Source organism: Fusarium oxysporum, chromosome I, assembly GCF_013085055.1.
Source record: "Fusarium oxysporum Fo47 chromosome I, complete sequence".
In the NCBI taxonomy this organism is placed as follows: Eukaryota; Fungi; Ascomycota; class Sordariomycetes; order Hypocreales; family Nectriaceae; genus Fusarium; species Fusarium oxysporum.
Window position 1 is genome coordinate 4,550,711 of NC_072840.1, and position 15,389 is coordinate 4,566,099.

The 15,389-nt window shown below is 49.2% G+C and overlaps 7 protein-coding genes across 7 annotated transcripts; 3 read left to right on the plus strand and 4 right to left on the minus strand.

Moving 5' to 3' along the window:
* Nucleotides 1–746: 746 nt before the first annotated feature.
* FOBCDRAFT_7241 (uncharacterized protein) lies at nucleotides 747–2,311 on the plus strand. Its single transcript, XM_059612254.1, has 5 exons — nucleotides 747–1,166; nucleotides 1,221–1,315; nucleotides 1,367–1,458; nucleotides 1,516–2,008; nucleotides 2,058–2,311. The coding sequence occupies exons 1-5, from the start codon at nucleotides 872–874 to the stop codon at nucleotides 2,262–2,264; spliced, it is 1,182 nt and encodes a 393-aa protein (XP_059463908.1). The 5' UTR covers nucleotides 747–871; the 3' UTR covers nucleotides 2,265–2,311.
* Nucleotides 2,312–2,457: 146 nt separating this feature from the next.
* FOBCDRAFT_267753 (adenylyl-sulfate kinase) lies at nucleotides 2,458–3,245 on the minus strand (the record flags this gene model as incomplete). The annotated part of the gene is made up of 2 exons (XM_031182901.2): nucleotides 2,458–3,073; nucleotides 3,238–3,245. The coding sequence occupies 2 exons, from the start codon at nucleotides 3,243–3,245 to the stop codon at nucleotides 2,458–2,460; spliced, it is 624 nt and encodes a 207-aa protein (XP_031043669.1).
* Nucleotides 3,246–3,763: 518 nt separating this feature from the next.
* FOBCDRAFT_247118 (HotDog domain-containing protein) lies at nucleotides 3,764–5,373 on the minus strand (the record flags this gene model as incomplete). Its single annotated transcript, XM_059610793.1, has 3 exons — nucleotides 3,764–4,797; nucleotides 4,860–4,940; nucleotides 5,208–5,373. 3 exons carry the CDS (start codon nucleotides 5,371–5,373, stop codon nucleotides 4,061–4,063), a joined length of 984 nt encoding a protein of 327 aa, XP_059463909.1. The 3' UTR covers nucleotides 3,764–4,060.
* FOBCDRAFT_212734 (uncharacterized protein) lies at nucleotides 5,234–6,177 on the plus strand. The gene is made up of 4 exons (XM_059609346.1): nucleotides 5,234–5,562; nucleotides 5,614–5,737; nucleotides 5,793–5,821; nucleotides 5,871–6,177. Exons 1-4 carry the CDS (start codon nucleotides 5,560–5,562, stop codon nucleotides 6,156–6,158), a joined length of 444 nt encoding a protein of 147 aa, XP_059463910.1. The 5' UTR covers nucleotides 5,234–5,559; the 3' UTR covers nucleotides 6,159–6,177.
* Nucleotides 6,178–9,529, minus strand: FOBCDRAFT_212735 (RNA-binding ribosome biosynthesis protein MAK21). Its single transcript, XM_031182906.3, has 4 exons — nucleotides 8,901–9,529; nucleotides 7,683–8,848; nucleotides 7,142–7,619; nucleotides 6,178–7,088 (listed from the first exon to the last, which is right to left on the minus strand). Exons 1-4 carry the CDS (start codon nucleotides 9,462–9,464, stop codon nucleotides 6,327–6,329), a joined length of 2,970 nt encoding a protein of 989 aa, XP_031043674.2. The 5' UTR covers nucleotides 9,465–9,529; the 3' UTR covers nucleotides 6,178–6,326.
* Nucleotides 9,530–9,748: 219 nt separating this feature from the next.
* On the plus strand, nucleotides 9,749–12,951 carry FOBCDRAFT_235740 (uncharacterized protein; the record flags this gene model as incomplete). The annotated part of the gene is made up of 10 exons (XM_059610027.1): nucleotides 9,749–9,920; nucleotides 9,972–10,012; nucleotides 10,090–10,159; nucleotides 10,211–10,293; nucleotides 10,341–10,470; nucleotides 10,522–11,675; nucleotides 12,337–12,478; nucleotides 12,558–12,667; nucleotides 12,721–12,838; nucleotides 12,899–12,951. The coding sequence occupies 10 exons, from the start codon at nucleotides 9,749–9,751 to the stop codon at nucleotides 12,949–12,951; spliced, it is 2,073 nt and encodes a 690-aa protein (XP_059463911.1).
* Nucleotides 12,952–13,068: 117 nt separating this feature from the next.
* Nucleotides 13,069–15,027, minus strand: FOBCDRAFT_247121 (uncharacterized protein; the record flags this gene model as incomplete). Its single annotated transcript, XM_031182913.3, has 4 exons — nucleotides 14,506–15,027; nucleotides 13,898–14,445; nucleotides 13,611–13,847; nucleotides 13,069–13,558 (listed from the first exon to the last, which is right to left on the minus strand). The coding sequence occupies exons 1-4, from the start codon at nucleotides 14,713–14,715 to the stop codon at nucleotides 13,069–13,071; spliced, it is 1,485 nt and encodes a 494-aa protein (XP_031043681.2). The 5' UTR covers nucleotides 14,716–15,027.
* Nucleotides 15,028–15,389: the final 362 nt, after the last annotated feature.

Here is a 15,389-nt window from a genome sequence, read left to right on the forward strand (position 1 = left end):
CAATAGCGATCTCACAGCGACCTTTTCGGGTAAAAGTCATTTGCGCCGGGCTCATGCGACTTCGACGATGCGCAAGTCAATGGTTCTTATATCGAGGTTTGTGGTGCTGTCGCAGCTCGAATTCTGTGTTAGTGACTGGATTCACTTGCCCTGGTCTGCGCTGTACTTGTAGTCTGCAGCCCCGTGATCAAAGGTCGTCCAGTAGTGGGGACCCCATGAACATCAGATGCGGCGGCAGCTGCACTCAATAATTCGCGACCACATTTGTCTTCTCGTCTTGAACTAGACCTAGGTACTCTTTAGTACGATACGCGCTGGGTGGTGTTGATGGCGACCTTCGGGTCTTATATATATATATAAATGATGCGATATATTAACTGGTTACTCTATGCCAGGGACGTACCTTCGAGCGCCGTATGAGACTATCGAGGTGGGCAGCCACAAGCAGTCGTCATACCTAACTCACTAGCCACAGATCCACAACTGCCCCCTGATCCCAAAGGCAACTGCTACTCACCTTGCCTACCTAAGATATTCATGGAAGCTCCCACTGCCTTGTATTAGCTAGTGTAGTGCTAGCAACTCCAGCAACACTGTCCCGCCCTATAAACGCAACGTAAAGCGATACGACCCAACCTCGCCCTCGCCCTCGCCCTCGCCCTCGTTCTATCTGTTTCATCAGCAAGACTTCAACGGAGAGCCGTTTTCCGATGAACCTGTGAGCTTGACTCGCGATTAAAGCCATAGCTTTCACCGTGTGGAGCTGCCCGAGTTCTTCGCTGGCGTCACATTCATCAAACCGACAGCCTATCTTGTAGATATTCTCGACATAATTCATCCATCGAATATCTTGTAGCTCGAGCTTGCTATAATGTCGACGAAATACGCATTCCTATCTTTGCCCCAGGGCGTTTTTGACTCGAGCGATCGTGATGATGCCATATCATCACTGCGCGGGACCATCTCCTCCGACAATGGGTCCGTTCTGCCTTTCAACATCCCCGATTTCAAGATCGGCACTCTGGATGCCCTGGTGCAACAGGCAGATGAGCTTACCAAGCTCGAGGCGTCATGCCAGGCTGTTGTATCCAAGGTCGCCGACTCTCTGAAGAATGTGCTCGAGGGTGACGAAGATCGTATCGCCCAGTATAAGATGGTCAACGATAGTCAGTCGCGTACACTTGTTTTGAGGCCGGATAGTCGCTAATCACTCACATCAGAACCCACTGATCAGTACGTGAGCACTTTCAGCTGGAACAAAATCCGATATCGAGCCGACAAGTCCCTTGCAGAGCTAATTAGCACTTTGCAAAAGGCGCGTTCATCCACCAACCTCAGTCCTAAGCTCCAACTAACATGTCCTCAGGAACTAGCCAACGTTGATACCGACGTTAAGACAAAGTTTAATCAGTATAACTCTGTCAAGACAAACCTTGCGGCTCTACAGCGCCGCCAAACGTGAGTATTTGCCGCTGATCAAAATACCATCCTCAGATCATTGACAATCTCAATCAGCGGCAACCTTTCTACCAAGTCCTTGACCCCCATTGTCGACCCGAAACTTCTTGTGCAGGATTCTGAGTACATTGAGACACATCTCATTGTTGTTCCTGGCAATGCAAAGAAGGATTTCATTAAGGAGTATGAGACAATATCGCCCATGGTTGTGCCTCGCTCGGCTATCGAGGTGGCCAAGGACGACGAGTTTGTTCTCTTTGCTGTGGCGACATTTAAGAAACACAGCGCCGAATTCCTCGCCAAGTGCCGAGAACAGAAGTGGACGCCCCGTCAGTACAAGTACGTTGAAGGCGGTCGACAAGAAGAGCAAAGGGAGCTCGATCGAGTCACCAATGAGGAGCGCAAGGTTTGTGGCGAGGCTCTGCGTATGGGACGCACGGGATGGAGCGAAAGTGTCATGATCTGGATACATGTTATGACATTACGGGTTTTTGTTGAGGCAGTTCTTCGCTATGGTCTGCCTCTAGATTACGTATCGGTCCTAGTTAAGGTGAGTCTATCGAATGCGTCCCAATTCACATCACTGATCAAATTCTCAGACTACATCCAAGCTGGCGCCCAAGGTCAAGGCTGCTCTGGACTCAAACTACTCGTTCCTTGGCGGCAATGCCTTTGGACGGGACAAGCGAGGCAAGATTACCAAGGACGACGCTGCGCTGAGCTCGGAGATGGCAGCCGCTGGGTTTCAGACTGGCGAGGGACACGAATACACGGCATACGTATACTACGAGATCGAGTTTCCTTAGCGATTGGCGCGGCTGGAAGGTTGGGGGAAGGAAGACAAGCCGAGAAAGAAGAACGATAGAACAAGTCGCCTGCATGCAAGAAACGCCTATATTCTACCCTGTCATTATGCCCATGAGTGACGACGGCCGGTGTCGCATGGCAGTAATATCCGATCTATCTCTTTTAACTGCGAAACAATCATGAATCTTGTGCCTATTTCTTGTTGAGATAACCCTTCTCATTGAGCCACTGAACAATCTGAGCAACACACTCCTCAACTGAGTTCTCGTGAGTCTTGATAGTGATCTCAGCGTTCTCAGGCTCCTCGTACGGAGCAGAAATGCCGGTGAAATCCTTGATCTCACCAGCGCGAGCCTTCTTGTAAAGACCCTTGGGATCACGCTGCTCGGCAACTTCGAGGGGCACATCAACGTAGACTTCGACGAAGGGGATTGGCTCATCGCCACCCTGTGTGGCCTGCTCGTGCAGATCACGGGCGACCTTGCGATCCGCTCGGTAGGGAGAGATAAAAGAGGTAATGGCGATGGTCGAAGAGTCGGCGAAGAGCTTGGCGACTTCGGAGATGCGGCGAATGTTCTCGTTTCGGTCAGCCTCGGAGAAGCCAAGGTCCTTGTTCAGTCCGAAGCGGACATTGTCGCCGTCGAGACGGTAGGCAGCGACGCCGAGGTGAAGGAGATGCTGCTCAAGCGCAGTGGCGACAGTGGACTTGCCAGAAGCAGAGAGACCAGTCAGCCAGATGGTGAGACCGCGCTGGCCACGGGTCTCGTTGCGCTCCTTGCGCGATAAGGAAGGGTGCCAGGTGATGTTGCTGTGAAGCGCGTCATTAGTTAGCGATGCCTCTGGTGTTGAAGTGGGATGTATAGCGATGGATGGCGGGGTAATGATTTAGAGACTTGGAGAGAAGGTTTAGAAGCCAGATAGGCACAGCGAGGGCAGGCAGTATACGAGATGAGTGGTTTGTTTTTGACTTACGTAGCCATTGTGCAAACAAGATATGTTGAGATAGGTATTAGACAGTGAAGAAAGGGAGAAGAAAAAAAAAAGTATTTAATGGGTGGAGGGTGAGTATGGCAGTCTATGTAGATACTAGGCAGAGTGCCAATCGACCTGAACCTACCTAATAATAGTGATTTCTGACGCCAATTGCGACCTCCCCACGAACTGGGCGATAAAATTTTATACCATCTTTCTATACGTCTACATGATTCGCTCCAGGAACCTACCTATGTGATGTAGTAATTGCCCGCAACTTACCCTCGCGATGTCGTGATCGGGCCATCGGGCGGCAGAAGCCACTGCTACAGACTCCCCGGAGATCCACCTTCATAAGACTGTAATCAGCCTATGAGAACTCATGTTGAGGATGGCGACATCAGAGGCCTTTCCCCATCCTATACAAGCCTATTCGTTAAGTGGCCGGCGCGGGTCCAGCGACTCCACGGCGTCTGTCCACTGCGCCGGAAGTCGGCCCTGCGAAGAGAAAAAAACAACCTCAGCTTTAAATGGAGAACTTGATATTATTTCTATGTATAATACATGGCAGACAAATCGATAGGCCACGCTCCATCGAGTTTCCCAAAGGAAACGCTCTATGTGTAATTAGAATGTGTTCTTGTAAAATGCTCTGTCATCTATCATGTCACCTGCCGACTGCGAGGTTCCTCGTCTACCGCAACACAACCATATAAAATGCACCTGTCACTCCCGTCGCTCGCTCGAAAAAGTTGTCATAACGCGTGGCATCTGTTCGTTTATCCAATTTTAGGCATCATCTATAAGACGCATTAGAACATCTCTAGGATATCGGTATCACACGACATATATAACTTACCGCAGCATACTTTGGCGAGATGAATAGTGCTTGCGCTTCGGCCACTATCGTCGGCTTCTCGCCAGGCTCGGCCAGCAGTTCGATATGGCCCCGAACCCAGGCCTTGCGGCCTTCCACCTTGTATGTCTCCGCTCGAAGAACCAGAAAGCTTCCCGCTGGTGTGGGTTTGCGATAGTCGACATTGAGGTTTGCTGTAACTGCGATGTTGTGAGGCAGCGCACCGAAGGAGCAACGTCCGAGGCCCTCATCCAGCATAGTCGCCAGAAAGCCACCATGTACAATGCCAGGGTGGCCGCACAGGTCGTCACCGACGTATGCTATAGACACAAGTTGTTTGCCCTTGGGCGCCATCCAGGCGTACGGTGGTACTGGCATTTTCCCCTCGCCGATGAGCGCTCCTCCTGTCAGGCTCCGACTTCGGTATGATCCGGGCATTTTCATGTGCGGCCGCGATTCGGTGAGTTCGGGGTTGGCGCGGAGCTCTGCAACGAGCGGGTGTTTGTTGATCGTCTCTTCCACCATCTTCGCCTCTTCGTGGTTAGCGACGAAGCGTCGCAGGCTCTCTTCGTCCGAGTGAAAGCCCATGCCGTTCGAATGCATCGTGTACCATGTTCCAAAACCGCCTGCTGTGCTTGCGCCTACGCCAGCGAGCAACATACCTGCTGCTCTCTTGAAAGCGCCACCAGCGGCTGCTGTGGCTGCTATAAGTTAGATTTGTCAGTATATCTTACGGGTACAAGTGCTTTGAGGGGCGCAAACACACCTCCAGTCGCATAACTGCGGGACTGCGTAGGACGAGCAAACCGTTTGCAAGCTTGCGCTGCAAGACGTCCACTGTGACCAACTTGTTTGGAAAACATAGCAACTCTGTTGTTCTAGAAAGCGAACTCTGTCAACGAAACAAAGGCGAAAGTAAAGACCAAAAACTATTTTAAAAATAAAATAAAAAAAATAAAAAATAAGTAAAAAAAGAACTTTGGAAATGCGCCGCCTCGGCTTTTGATTAAATTTAAGGTTGTCTTGATTATCGGCGTTTCCGCTTTGCCTCGGATAGGAGGGTTGGCCTCGGCGTTTATGCACTTAAACGTTAGCTAACTTTGTTCCTGGATACCTAAAGTGGAAAGCTGTTGTGGCTTGTAGTCTTCTGAAATGCGCCAAGTTGGCACGACTCTGATAATCGGGGGAAGATGTCCAACTGCCAGCCATGTGCTAGGACCCCTAGCACCTGTGACGTGAGTCTCATCCAACCAGAATAGCTCGACGAGCTTGTGAGACATGATTTGTATGAGACGATCAAAGGCCGCTGACGACATGCGTGCTTGTGCGTTTTATTCCTTGTATAACGTGGCTAGGTACTCTTGATAGTATTTAAAGTGTCGCATTTCCGTTTACCGTTATTATCGAGTTCCTCACTCACTATCCATTTCCAAATCACTTAGAACTCACTGGGCACCTTACTTACAATGGTGAGACTATCGAACTTGGTTGGCAAACTTGATATTAACTCTTTAATCCAGGCGACCGCTGAAACTGTCGATCTGGGCCCTGTACACCCTCCCAAAGAGGACTCCATTACAGCCTTTGAACAAATCCTCCCTGAGCTCAAGAAGACTCTTGTTCACCTCCGCCACGACTACAATAGTGAGTCGACATGAGCCTACCTCTGATTGGATCTAAAGCTAAACCCCCCCCTCAGAGCACGAACCAGAGTACTTTGCAGCTGCTGTAAGTTCAATCGAATATTTCTCGTTTTACTATGGCTTATAAGATATAGGAACACCTCTCAGACCAAGACCTTGTCGGTTTCAGCGCTGACGACTTCGAAGCTGTTCGTGTCGCTACATCAGCCTACGGCATTCATTTGTTCGGCAAGCTTCGCATTCCCGCTTTGCCTGACCCTTCGGGCCCATCTTATATTCACTTCCGTGTCTTCATTGGCGGTGGGGATGAGCCTCCCAAGCTCCATAGCATTCACACCGAGGAGCGCGAGGATTCAAGTGGTGGAAAGACCTACAGAGCAATTTTCACCAAGAATGATGAGCTTGAGTGGTTTGATACTTGATTGAGATAAACAATGAGAGATGTATTTTATGTGGCATATTGTCTAACATGCCAGTGGGCGTATTTTCAGATGTGCCTTTTTGACTCCTGCACCAACATGCGTATTGTACCGCCAAAATATTAAAACATGGGTTCAGCTTCATCATGTCATCACAGTTGATGAGCTCTCCTACATATCCTCCTCTCCGGCCAAGAGCTCGGCGTAATCGTCCACTGAGGCGAACATAGGAAGATCCTTGAGTTTTCTGCGCTTCGACTTCGTCTTCTCGCTTGCTGCCTCCTTGACCTCGAATCCCCCCTCATCCTCGCTGATCAAAGCACCGCCCATCTCCTCATCGGACCCCTCGATATCCACACTCATGTCGTCGTCGTCATCCTCGCCCAACTCGCCATCCAAGGACAATGCTTGCGAGTCATCGTCTGATGCCATTTCTGAGTCGTCGAGGTCGAAGCCCACGTCAGAGCCGTCGTCATCAGGGTCAACGCCAGGTTGTGTAGACACCAGCGCCTTCCAAACTTCATCCTCTTGCTCGTCATCAGATTCAACGTTTCCTGCAGCTTGAGCATTCTTCTTAGTCTCCTTGCCCTCCTTGTCAACCTGCTGGAAGTACTGGTGGAAGAAGATATCCTCCGCAGGAACATCCTCCGCTTTCTTCTTCCAGAATGCGGATGAGTTCACAGACGACACGGCACCTCCAGCTCCACGGCTGCCGAGCCAGATGTCGCCAGCGTCCTTGGTAGCCCGTAAAGGCTGCATGATGGACACACCCTTGGATGAATCGGTGGCCTTGGCGTTTCGGTAGACGAACTTGTCCAAGAAGCGAATGAGTGAATGGCTATCAAGGTCCGGCTTCAGTGACTTCTTATTGCGCTCCAATATCGACATCGCATAGACTGTAACCGACGGATGGTAGTGACACTGAAGAGGAATCTGAAAATAGTCAGCATGGTGACACTGAGTTGAGACAACAAACTGTAACTTACCATCTCCCATAAGCAACTACGATTGGCGTTGCTATACTCGGGATCTCTCTTTCGACCATCGTATCGTTGCTTTTCATTTGCGGGCTCATCGTCAAAAATGGACTCCTCAGGCTCTTCCAGTAGAGTCGAAAGATCGGGGAAACTCTCGCGTAGGTGTCCGACAAGATAGAGAAGTCCACACGTAAATGAGGGTTGATGAAGACCAGAAATCTGGAGCATACGCTTGGCAAAGGCCTTGACTCGGCGACTGTCAACATCGTTTTTGAGCGCGCGCAGGAGAAGGTTCAAGTAAAGTGCCTGCTTTGAGGAGTTCACCAGTCGAGGATCAAGTAGGGACTCGTACAAGGTCCTATAAAACCTGTCGTTTGCAAGACTTCTTGATGAAGAGATTTGTTGGATCAAGAGAAGCGCCTGGATTCCAGTGTTGAAGTTGCCTGAGTGAGCAATCTTGAAGAGTGTGTCTAGGTGAGATTCCATGCTGTTACAGTGTCAGTGTTACGTGTGCGACAATATATGTTGAAAGAAACAGAATCACACATACATAGCATCGTTGCCAACCATGAATGGAGCTGCGCGGTTGACTCCAGTCAAGATGGCAGATACAAGCTTATCGGCAGCCTCAGTCTCAGGCTCAGAAGCTGAGGGCTTTGCTGGCTTACCGCCTCGCGGCCTTTGAGGTCGTCGTCCAGTATTCCGTTTAACGTCACCTTTGTTATCGTCATCTTTGCCCGGTTTCGAGTCCGTTGGCGCAGTGATTCCTAGACTTCCAGTCTTCAAAATGATAGTAAAAAGATCAAAGTAAATTCGCATCAGGGCCTCAGCTAATGAAGGCTCCTTGTTGCTAAGTATTGTCTGGTTCAGGGTGTTGATGGCATAATACTTTGATCGGTGGTCCTGAGTTGGGTGCAGAAGGATATCCTGTTCGATAGTTCGGACGATGATAGGTTTCATTCCAGGATGTGAATTCTGCAGCTGGAGAATGAGGTACGACGCTCGAGAAGAGATTTTGCGGTCTCGGTCACCCAACTTATTGACAAGCAATCTGAGGAGGTTGGATTCTTGCTCAGGCTTCTCCTTGAGGAGGCCATAGACAAAATCGAGTGCTCGGGTACGTGAATACTCGATCTCGTCTGAGCACCAGGATTCGAGCAGTTGAATGAGTCGAAAGTAAGTCGCCTTAAGCCAATCCTCGTAAATCCAAGCAATCAGGTGGGAGGGTGTGATCTTCCCAGGCAACGCGTTGCCAGGGGCCCAAGGCTTTCCAGGATTTCGCTGCAAAGTTCCAACAAGTCCTGGCTGATCGTGGAAAGCTCGAAGGCGGCGGTCAGCAGGGAGCAATGTGCCGGGGCCAAGCAAATCAACGAGCGCGCCAATGGCACCAAGGGCCTGTCCTCGACTTTTCTTGGAGGCCAGGCTCATAAGAGCATCAAAGGCCCTGATGTTGTGAACCGGAGACTCTTGAACGGCAAGAGTGAGAGCAGAGACCTTATCGCTAAGTGTACCTGAAGTCATGATTGTTGACAAGAACTTGTGAGAAGACTGAGCAAAGACGCTGGTTCTGTATTTGGTTGCGTCCTCCTCCAGCAGTGCCTGAGCGTGCTGTTTCAGAGCATCCAGAGCGGCTCTAGGCGGAGTTGGCTCATCAGTAGTCGGTGCGGGGAGTTTGCGTAGCTCAGAATCATGCCAGTCTGCTCGAGGCTCGAAGGCCTGTCTTACTGTTAGCGGTCAGAAAATTCGCCCTAGAAATCGTTCAACCTACCATGTTGCCTTTCTTTTGGGTGGGTTCCTTGAGTGCCACGGCCTGTTCTTCTTCACTATCATCGTCATCAACCCCCTCAGCTTCGTTATCTTCAGCATCGTCGTCGTCGTCGTCGTCGTCGTCGTCCTCTTCCTCGTCCTCTTGGTCGCTGGCTTCGCTCATCTCAACCTCTGTAAATCCAAGTTGTTTGGAAAAAGCGGCCAGATCATCCTTAAGACTCTTATCGACAGCTCTAGAATCCTTGGGGCCCTGAGTGTACTCTTCGTCGTCAGAGTCAATATCTTGAATAAGCGCCAGGTCGCTCTCGTCGCCACCAAGGGCCTTTATCTCTTCCAATAGAGTCTTTTCGTCGATCTTTCTGCTCTTCTCACCAGATGTACCCTCGGAATTTCGCTGTCTCTTTTGATGTTGATCGCTGTTAGCCTTGGTTGGAGGTTGCTTTCGTTTGCCAAGCTTCTTGTCGATTGTAGACGTCAGATTATCCAGTGCACTATTGTCGAAGTTTGGGCCCTTGGAAGAGCTGCGAGGCCCTTTGCCTTTCGGTTTCTTAGAAGGCTTCGCCATGTTGTCAAAGCCGGTTTGCTGATTGAAATCTCAGATGGAAACTCTTAAATGGAAATGGATCTCAGAGACCTCCAACTTTTTTTTTTTTTTGGCATCACATTTTTCCGAGTGTCCCACCTCCACCTTCCGGGCGTCTAGCGCGCCTACGGGCGCTAATGCAGGATGACTAACATGATAGCAATTAGACGGAAGGTCTTCCGACCATTGAATTACTATCAAAAGAGGGCCTGATCTCATAAAAGTTGTATGTGTTGGATTCTCTTGTCGTCTCAGTTTTTAAAACCATGATTGGCACAAGGATTGCCCGTATAGGCGGCTCTCTTATCCAACGGGGCCCCTGGGGTGTGCAGCTGCGCGCCTTGTCAGTCACAAGTCTAGCAAAAGCCGACTCGCAACGGTCTGCACTGTCGACAATATGGGTGCCAACCGGGGGTATCACTGCTAATGAAGATGAGTGTGAGTTTGTTTTGTTTCCATTGAACCTCTTATGAGCTCATTAAATTTTAGTCGGCCATGGAAAACTCGTTCGCGGTGGTTTCCTCCGCCAGGTAGGTAGCTTAACCTGAGTCGCCAAATGATGACTTGGGTGTTAACGCATCGGCAGGCTCATTCTGGAATTTTTCAGCTTCTTCCCCTAGGGCTTCGTGTTCAGGATAAGATAGAAAAGTTGATCGATAAACATATGCGCTCAGTTGGTCAGTACGATGCCAGCAACTTAGCACATGTCATTAAAACGTTATCCGTAGGTGCATCAAGATTATCCCTGTCAACTATTTCATCAGAAGAACTGTGGCGAAAGAGTGATCGTCTTGAATCTGTTGCGCCGGAGGTAAGAGTCTGAAGCTTTGATGAAGCGGTATGGGCTGACTCGTTCAGCTTTTTCGACTCAAAGATCGTAAAGAGACTCCGCTGATATTGTCGCCCACACATGAGGAGGAGATCACCATGCTTGTCGCCGGAATCGTCAATTCATACAAGGACCTTCCAATTCGACTCTACCAGATCAGTTCGCATTTCTATCTTCAACATTGACGCTAAACCTACTGACGTTTCCCAGCCCGAAAATACCGCGATGAGCGTCGCCCTCGCCACGGTCTTCTACGCTCACGGGAGTTCCTCATGAAGGATCTCTACACTTTCGATCTCACAACACTTGAAGCTGTGGAGACCTATCGTCAGGTGTCTGCAGCATACCGCGCCTTCTTTGATGAGCTAAAACTCCCATATCTTGTGGCCGAGGCAAGCTCTGGTGATATGGGCGGTGACCTAAGCCATGAATATCACTTGCCAAGCTCTGTTGGAGAAGATACCGTGATAAATTGTGACTCTTGTGGCTATACTGCTAACGACGAAGTCGCTGCTCTCCGACCCCCCTCTACGGCATATGATGGTTCGGAGAGCCCTCCGGCGTCTCACTTTCGTGTTTGGCGAGGTATTTCCAAGGACAGAAAAGCCTTGATCAATGCGTGGTATCCTCGATCATCGGGGGCCTCTGCAGAAAGCGGTCTCAACCTTCATGCCGTCAAATCAGCAGTCCCTGAGCTGGACGCCACCATTGAGGATCCTTTGCCACTTTGGGGAGCATCATTGGAGAGCGGAACGACAAAAGTGATCAATGTTGTTGATGGAAGACTTGTACCGGTGTTTGAAAGTGTTCGCGATCAGTTACCGTTGTTACCCGAAGATCTTCAACCATACCAAGTTGAGTATTCAACAATTGACAGCACAGCCTCTGGTGGCGGGCTGAATTTGGCACGCATCACTGATGGCGATGCCTGCCCTCGATGTGAAGAGGGCGCATTAAAAATCCATCGTGCTTTAGAGTGCGGCCACACATTCCAACTTGGAACTCGCTACTCAGTACCACTCGATGCCTGTGTCACTATACCACGCTCGGGGATTCCGGCGGCAGCTGCGGAAGAGGGACTGATTCCAGGGAGTCGTATTCCTCTTCAAATGGGCTGTCATGGCGTTGGCGTTTCGAGAATCTTTGGTGCTGTTGCTGAGATTCTTGCGGACGAGCAAGGACTGAATTGGCCCCGAGCCATTGCGCCGTTTGAGGTTGCGATCATACCTGCATCAGACTTAGCCGAAGACTCTCTGAGAATTTACGACTTACTTGCCGCGGGCGACAATTCGCGTAATGGCTTGGACGTTGTTCTCGATGATCGTCAGCGATCATTTGTCTGGAAGATGAAAGATGCCGATATGGTAGGCTTTCCTGTCTTGGTTATCATGGGAAGATCTTACAAAGAAAATGGCACTTGCGAAGTTCAATGCAGACGACTTTCGATCAAGGAAACTGTAAAGCTTGACGCTCTGCCAGAATTCATCTCAAATTTGTTGGATCAGCTGTAAGGGATGGATCCGGATTATTATAACATAACTACTACATTCAAGGCGAATGTATAATAAACAAAGCACAGTTCATAGCAACACAGGTCGACAAAATTAGACAAGTTAAAGGGAAAAGAAAGAAAATATTCACCTCTTAAATTAGAAAATGTAGTATCTTGGGCAAAACAAGAGAAGGCCACTAATTACTTGGATTATAATGCAGCTACTTACGTACCTTAAGTATGGGAGTTAGGTCCTAGCAAGGAGGTGACCAGGCAAATCAATGACAGTGCCTATGGCACCCCCGTTAGTAGAATTCAACAACCCCACGTCATTTTATTACTAAAGCGAGATCCTGGAGGGGCATTCAAAGGAAGTAATTCACGACAACTACTACCTGTCCGCCGACACTTCAGTATACACCAAAAAAAAATGGCTGGAAGACAAGAAACCAGTAAACCAACTACCAGCAACTCATTCTGAATACCCATTTGCTGACCCTACTTGCGCTATAGTCAACCTCGATACGCTAGAGCCCCAGCAGCTTGCCCAAGTCAAGAAGCAGCTTGATGAAGAGCTCGAGCACTTGACGACGTCGTTCGCACAACTCCATGCCGCCCAGAACAAGTTTAAAGACTGCCTCCGATGCGTTAAAAGTCGCGCTGCCGCTCCCGAAGGTACATAACCCACCTGCTTAGCCGCTTCCCCCACTCAGCGCACAATCTCGCTTTCTGAACAGCACCTGACATGCTTTAGGATCCAACTCTGTACTGGTTCCCCTCACCAACTCCCTCTACGTTCGCGGTGAGCTCGCAGATGCCGATACTGTATTGGTGGATGTAGGCACTGGATTCTTGGTTGAAAAGGTATTTGCGATCCTGGCAAGCTCGGAACTGCTCACTGATTGACCACCATACAGAAACTCAAGTCGGCCGAAAAGTTCTACGAGAGCAAGGTTGAGGAGCTGGGAAATAACCTGAAAGACCTCGAGGTTATTGTCCAACGGAAGCAGACAAATGCACGAACGATTGAAGAAGGTATGTTTTTCTCGGGCACGCAGCCTCTACTAGGAGCAAGGCTAATATGACCCCTAACAGTTTTGAGGCAAAAGATCATGGCTGGCCAAGGGCAAGGCGATCAACAGGCCTAAAAGAAAGAATCAAAAACTTCTCATCATTCTAGGTACGATGAAGATTAGCCAGACGCCAGTTTAGTAGGTATCTTACGGTGATCCCCCAGGCGGCACAACATCGCCTTTGCGTACCTGCTATGACGAGGCAGTATCAGCATGCACTCTGTTCAGGAGGGCTTGGACCTCCATAATGATCCGCAAGAAGCACCCGAGCCTCGACTGGAGATCATCACCCTCCTCCCAAATATTCTCGAGCCCCTCCCCCCAGTCCTTTCGGCCACCACTGGAGTGGTTCACACTTTCCTCCCAATGGGGGGCGTATAATTCAACCCCCCAAGTAACATTTTGCTTCCCAATCGTGCGAGATCCCTTCAGAGTCTTGGTGATGTTGATCTTGAGGACATAGGGGGATTCTTTGAATGGAATTATTGCCCAAGATCTTGCCTGAATTTCAGTGATTTGCTCATCGGGGATCGCAAGTTTACTCGTGTTGACTTTTGGCAAAGGGAGAATGGTGCCCTCGTCTGGTTTGAAGACAACCGATATCCTCTTTGCAATATCTCTAAACTCTGTTGGAACGTCCACTTTGTCCCAAGCGTCCATCCGAATGTTCCAATCGTGTTCCCTGTAAGTGCAAGACATGAGTAAGTGAGATTTCTTTCGAATAATTGACGTACATGTTAGGAGCAGCAATCGTCCAACTCCAACGTGCCCGGGTCTCTGGCCTAGTAGCGCGGACCATTGCTAGTTGCATAAGTTGAGGATTGTAGTCGGCCTCAGTCTTGATTTGTAGACCACTGGCCACTACAACCACCTCACAACCTCGCCTCATGTCCTTCATGTTCTTGCAGATGCCTGCTTCTGGGCGTGAGATATACTGCAAGAGTTGCTCCGCCTCGTTAGCGTCTCCAAGTCTATTGCGTGTCAGAAGCGGTGGTCCAATTTGAGCCTATTGCCTGCTCACCTGGTTACAATCGAGGCTCCTCCACGACTGGGATACATGTTCATAAGTCTGGTGAAATGGGCGAATGCGATCTCGTCTTCAGTACCTTTCGGTCTCTTGGCAATGATAACGTGCCCGAAATTGACTCGCAAGCCCATGGTCTTATTGAGTGCCATGAGGCCTTCTGCTGAGGACGCCAGGTCGGACGCTAGTCTTGGCAAATGTTCATCCATTGAGGAAGCATTACTGACAGGATTCGAGGTTTTAGAAAGAAAAGATGGGCGTGCTCCAAGTTTCAACTGAATCATATCAGTGACGACCGCTTTAGTTGGCCTCTGTACAAGAAAGCGCGCGGGAGAACTGTCGTTAGATAGACGCATGTCCCGAATTCTCCAGTTAACCGCTTCAAACGCCTGCTGAAGGCGATGGATAGAATCGCAGTGAATCTCAAGAATGTTTGGTACATCCCGCGTGATATAGACCCGATACTTTCTGCGGATATCGTCGAGTGCCGCTGGTTCATCCAATGCAACAGGTAGCAAGTGTTGCCCGGGAAGTACAAGGGCCGCCTTTAAGTCTCGTCAAACGCTGTCATATAAACTTAGAGGTGAATTCGAGAGGACCCTTACCTGTACTAGATATTTTCCCGCCGGTGGACGGCCAAGATGTTCAGCATCCTCGGCTTGCCGTATCTTTTCTTCTCTACCTTGGCAGATGTTTTTAGCTGTCTTCAACTTCTCATTTTTCGTCGACGCAAACTTTGGCGCCCTTGAGAGAGCAGTTGGAGGCATGAGGTCACCTCTACCCGAGGGTACTCCTCTTCCCCTACCCTGATACATGCCGTACCGCAGCGCCTTTACTCAAGGGAGAAGGGAGAAGGGAGAAGGGAGGAGAATGAGCTGGTGAACAGCAGACAATATTTATCGTTATGCGAGATGCAGACCGGAAATGTTGAAATGACTGATAGTCACAGTGAAGTCTTGTGTTTGGAAGAGTTGAGCAGGCGGAATGGGGGGAAGGAGAAGAGGTGCATGGAAACAGTGAATCATAGCCGGGCGGCTGCCTAGGTAGGTAGGGATGAAGCAAACAATTTTATTGCATTTTGTTTGAGTGCAAAGCTGATACTGCCCATCGGCAAAGCATGATTGCTCTTTCCCGTTTGCTATCCTGCATCCTGCATGGCACTTGCACAGCTTTCGGCTCACAGGTGTTTGCCCACCTTACATCGTAGGTAGTAGTAAAATGTATATCATTAATGTAGGTAAGTAGATGCATAGTAGGTAGTCTAATTACCTAAGGTAGGGAAATCTTCTCTTTAATTCTATGAGGTGTCTGAGTTGATACATAAATAAGTGAGGATACTTTAAAAAAACAATTCAATTAATTATAATTAACAACAATTTATAGCCTTTTATTTATTTTATTTTAAAAGAAAGCATTCAATTAATAAATGCTATTATACTAACTACTTAGATATAAGGTGTATTTTAAAGTTCTGACAGGATTGCTAAGG

Bases quoted from the DNA above. Each gene is read 5' to 3' on its own strand.
- FOBCDRAFT_7241 (XM_059612254.1), top strand. From the start codon at position 872: ATGTCGACGAAATACGCATTCCTATCTTTGCCCCAGGGCGTTTTTGAC. The intron at 1,167-1,220 runs GTCAGTCGCGTA...CACTCACATCAG, and splicing joins GTATAAGATGGTCAACGATA to AACCCACTGATCAGTACGTG. The intron at 1,316-1,366 runs GCGCGTTCATCC...ACATGTCCTCAG, and splicing joins TAATTAGCACTTTGCAAAAG to GAACTAGCCAACGTTGATAC.
- FOBCDRAFT_212734 (XM_059609346.1), top strand. The intron at 5,738-5,792 runs GTGAGTCGACAT...CCCCCCCCTCAG, and splicing joins CCTCCGCCACGACTACAATA to AGCACGAACCAGAGTACTTT. The intron at 5,822-5,870 runs GTAAGTTCAATC...TATAAGATATAG, and splicing joins CAGAGTACTTTGCAGCTGCT to GAACACCTCTCAGACCAAGA.
- FOBCDRAFT_212735 (XM_031182906.3), bottom strand. From the start codon at position 9,464: ATGGCGAAGCCTTCTAAGAAACCGAAAGGCAAAGGGCCTCGCAGCTCT. The intron at 7,620-7,682 runs GTATGTGTGATT...ACACTGTAACAG, and splicing joins ATGGTTGGCAACGATGCTAT to CATGGAATCTCACCTAGACA. The intron at 7,089-7,141 runs GTAAGTTACAGT...GACTATTTTCAG, and splicing joins GTAGTTGCTTATGGGAGATG to ATTCCTCTTCAGTGTCACTA.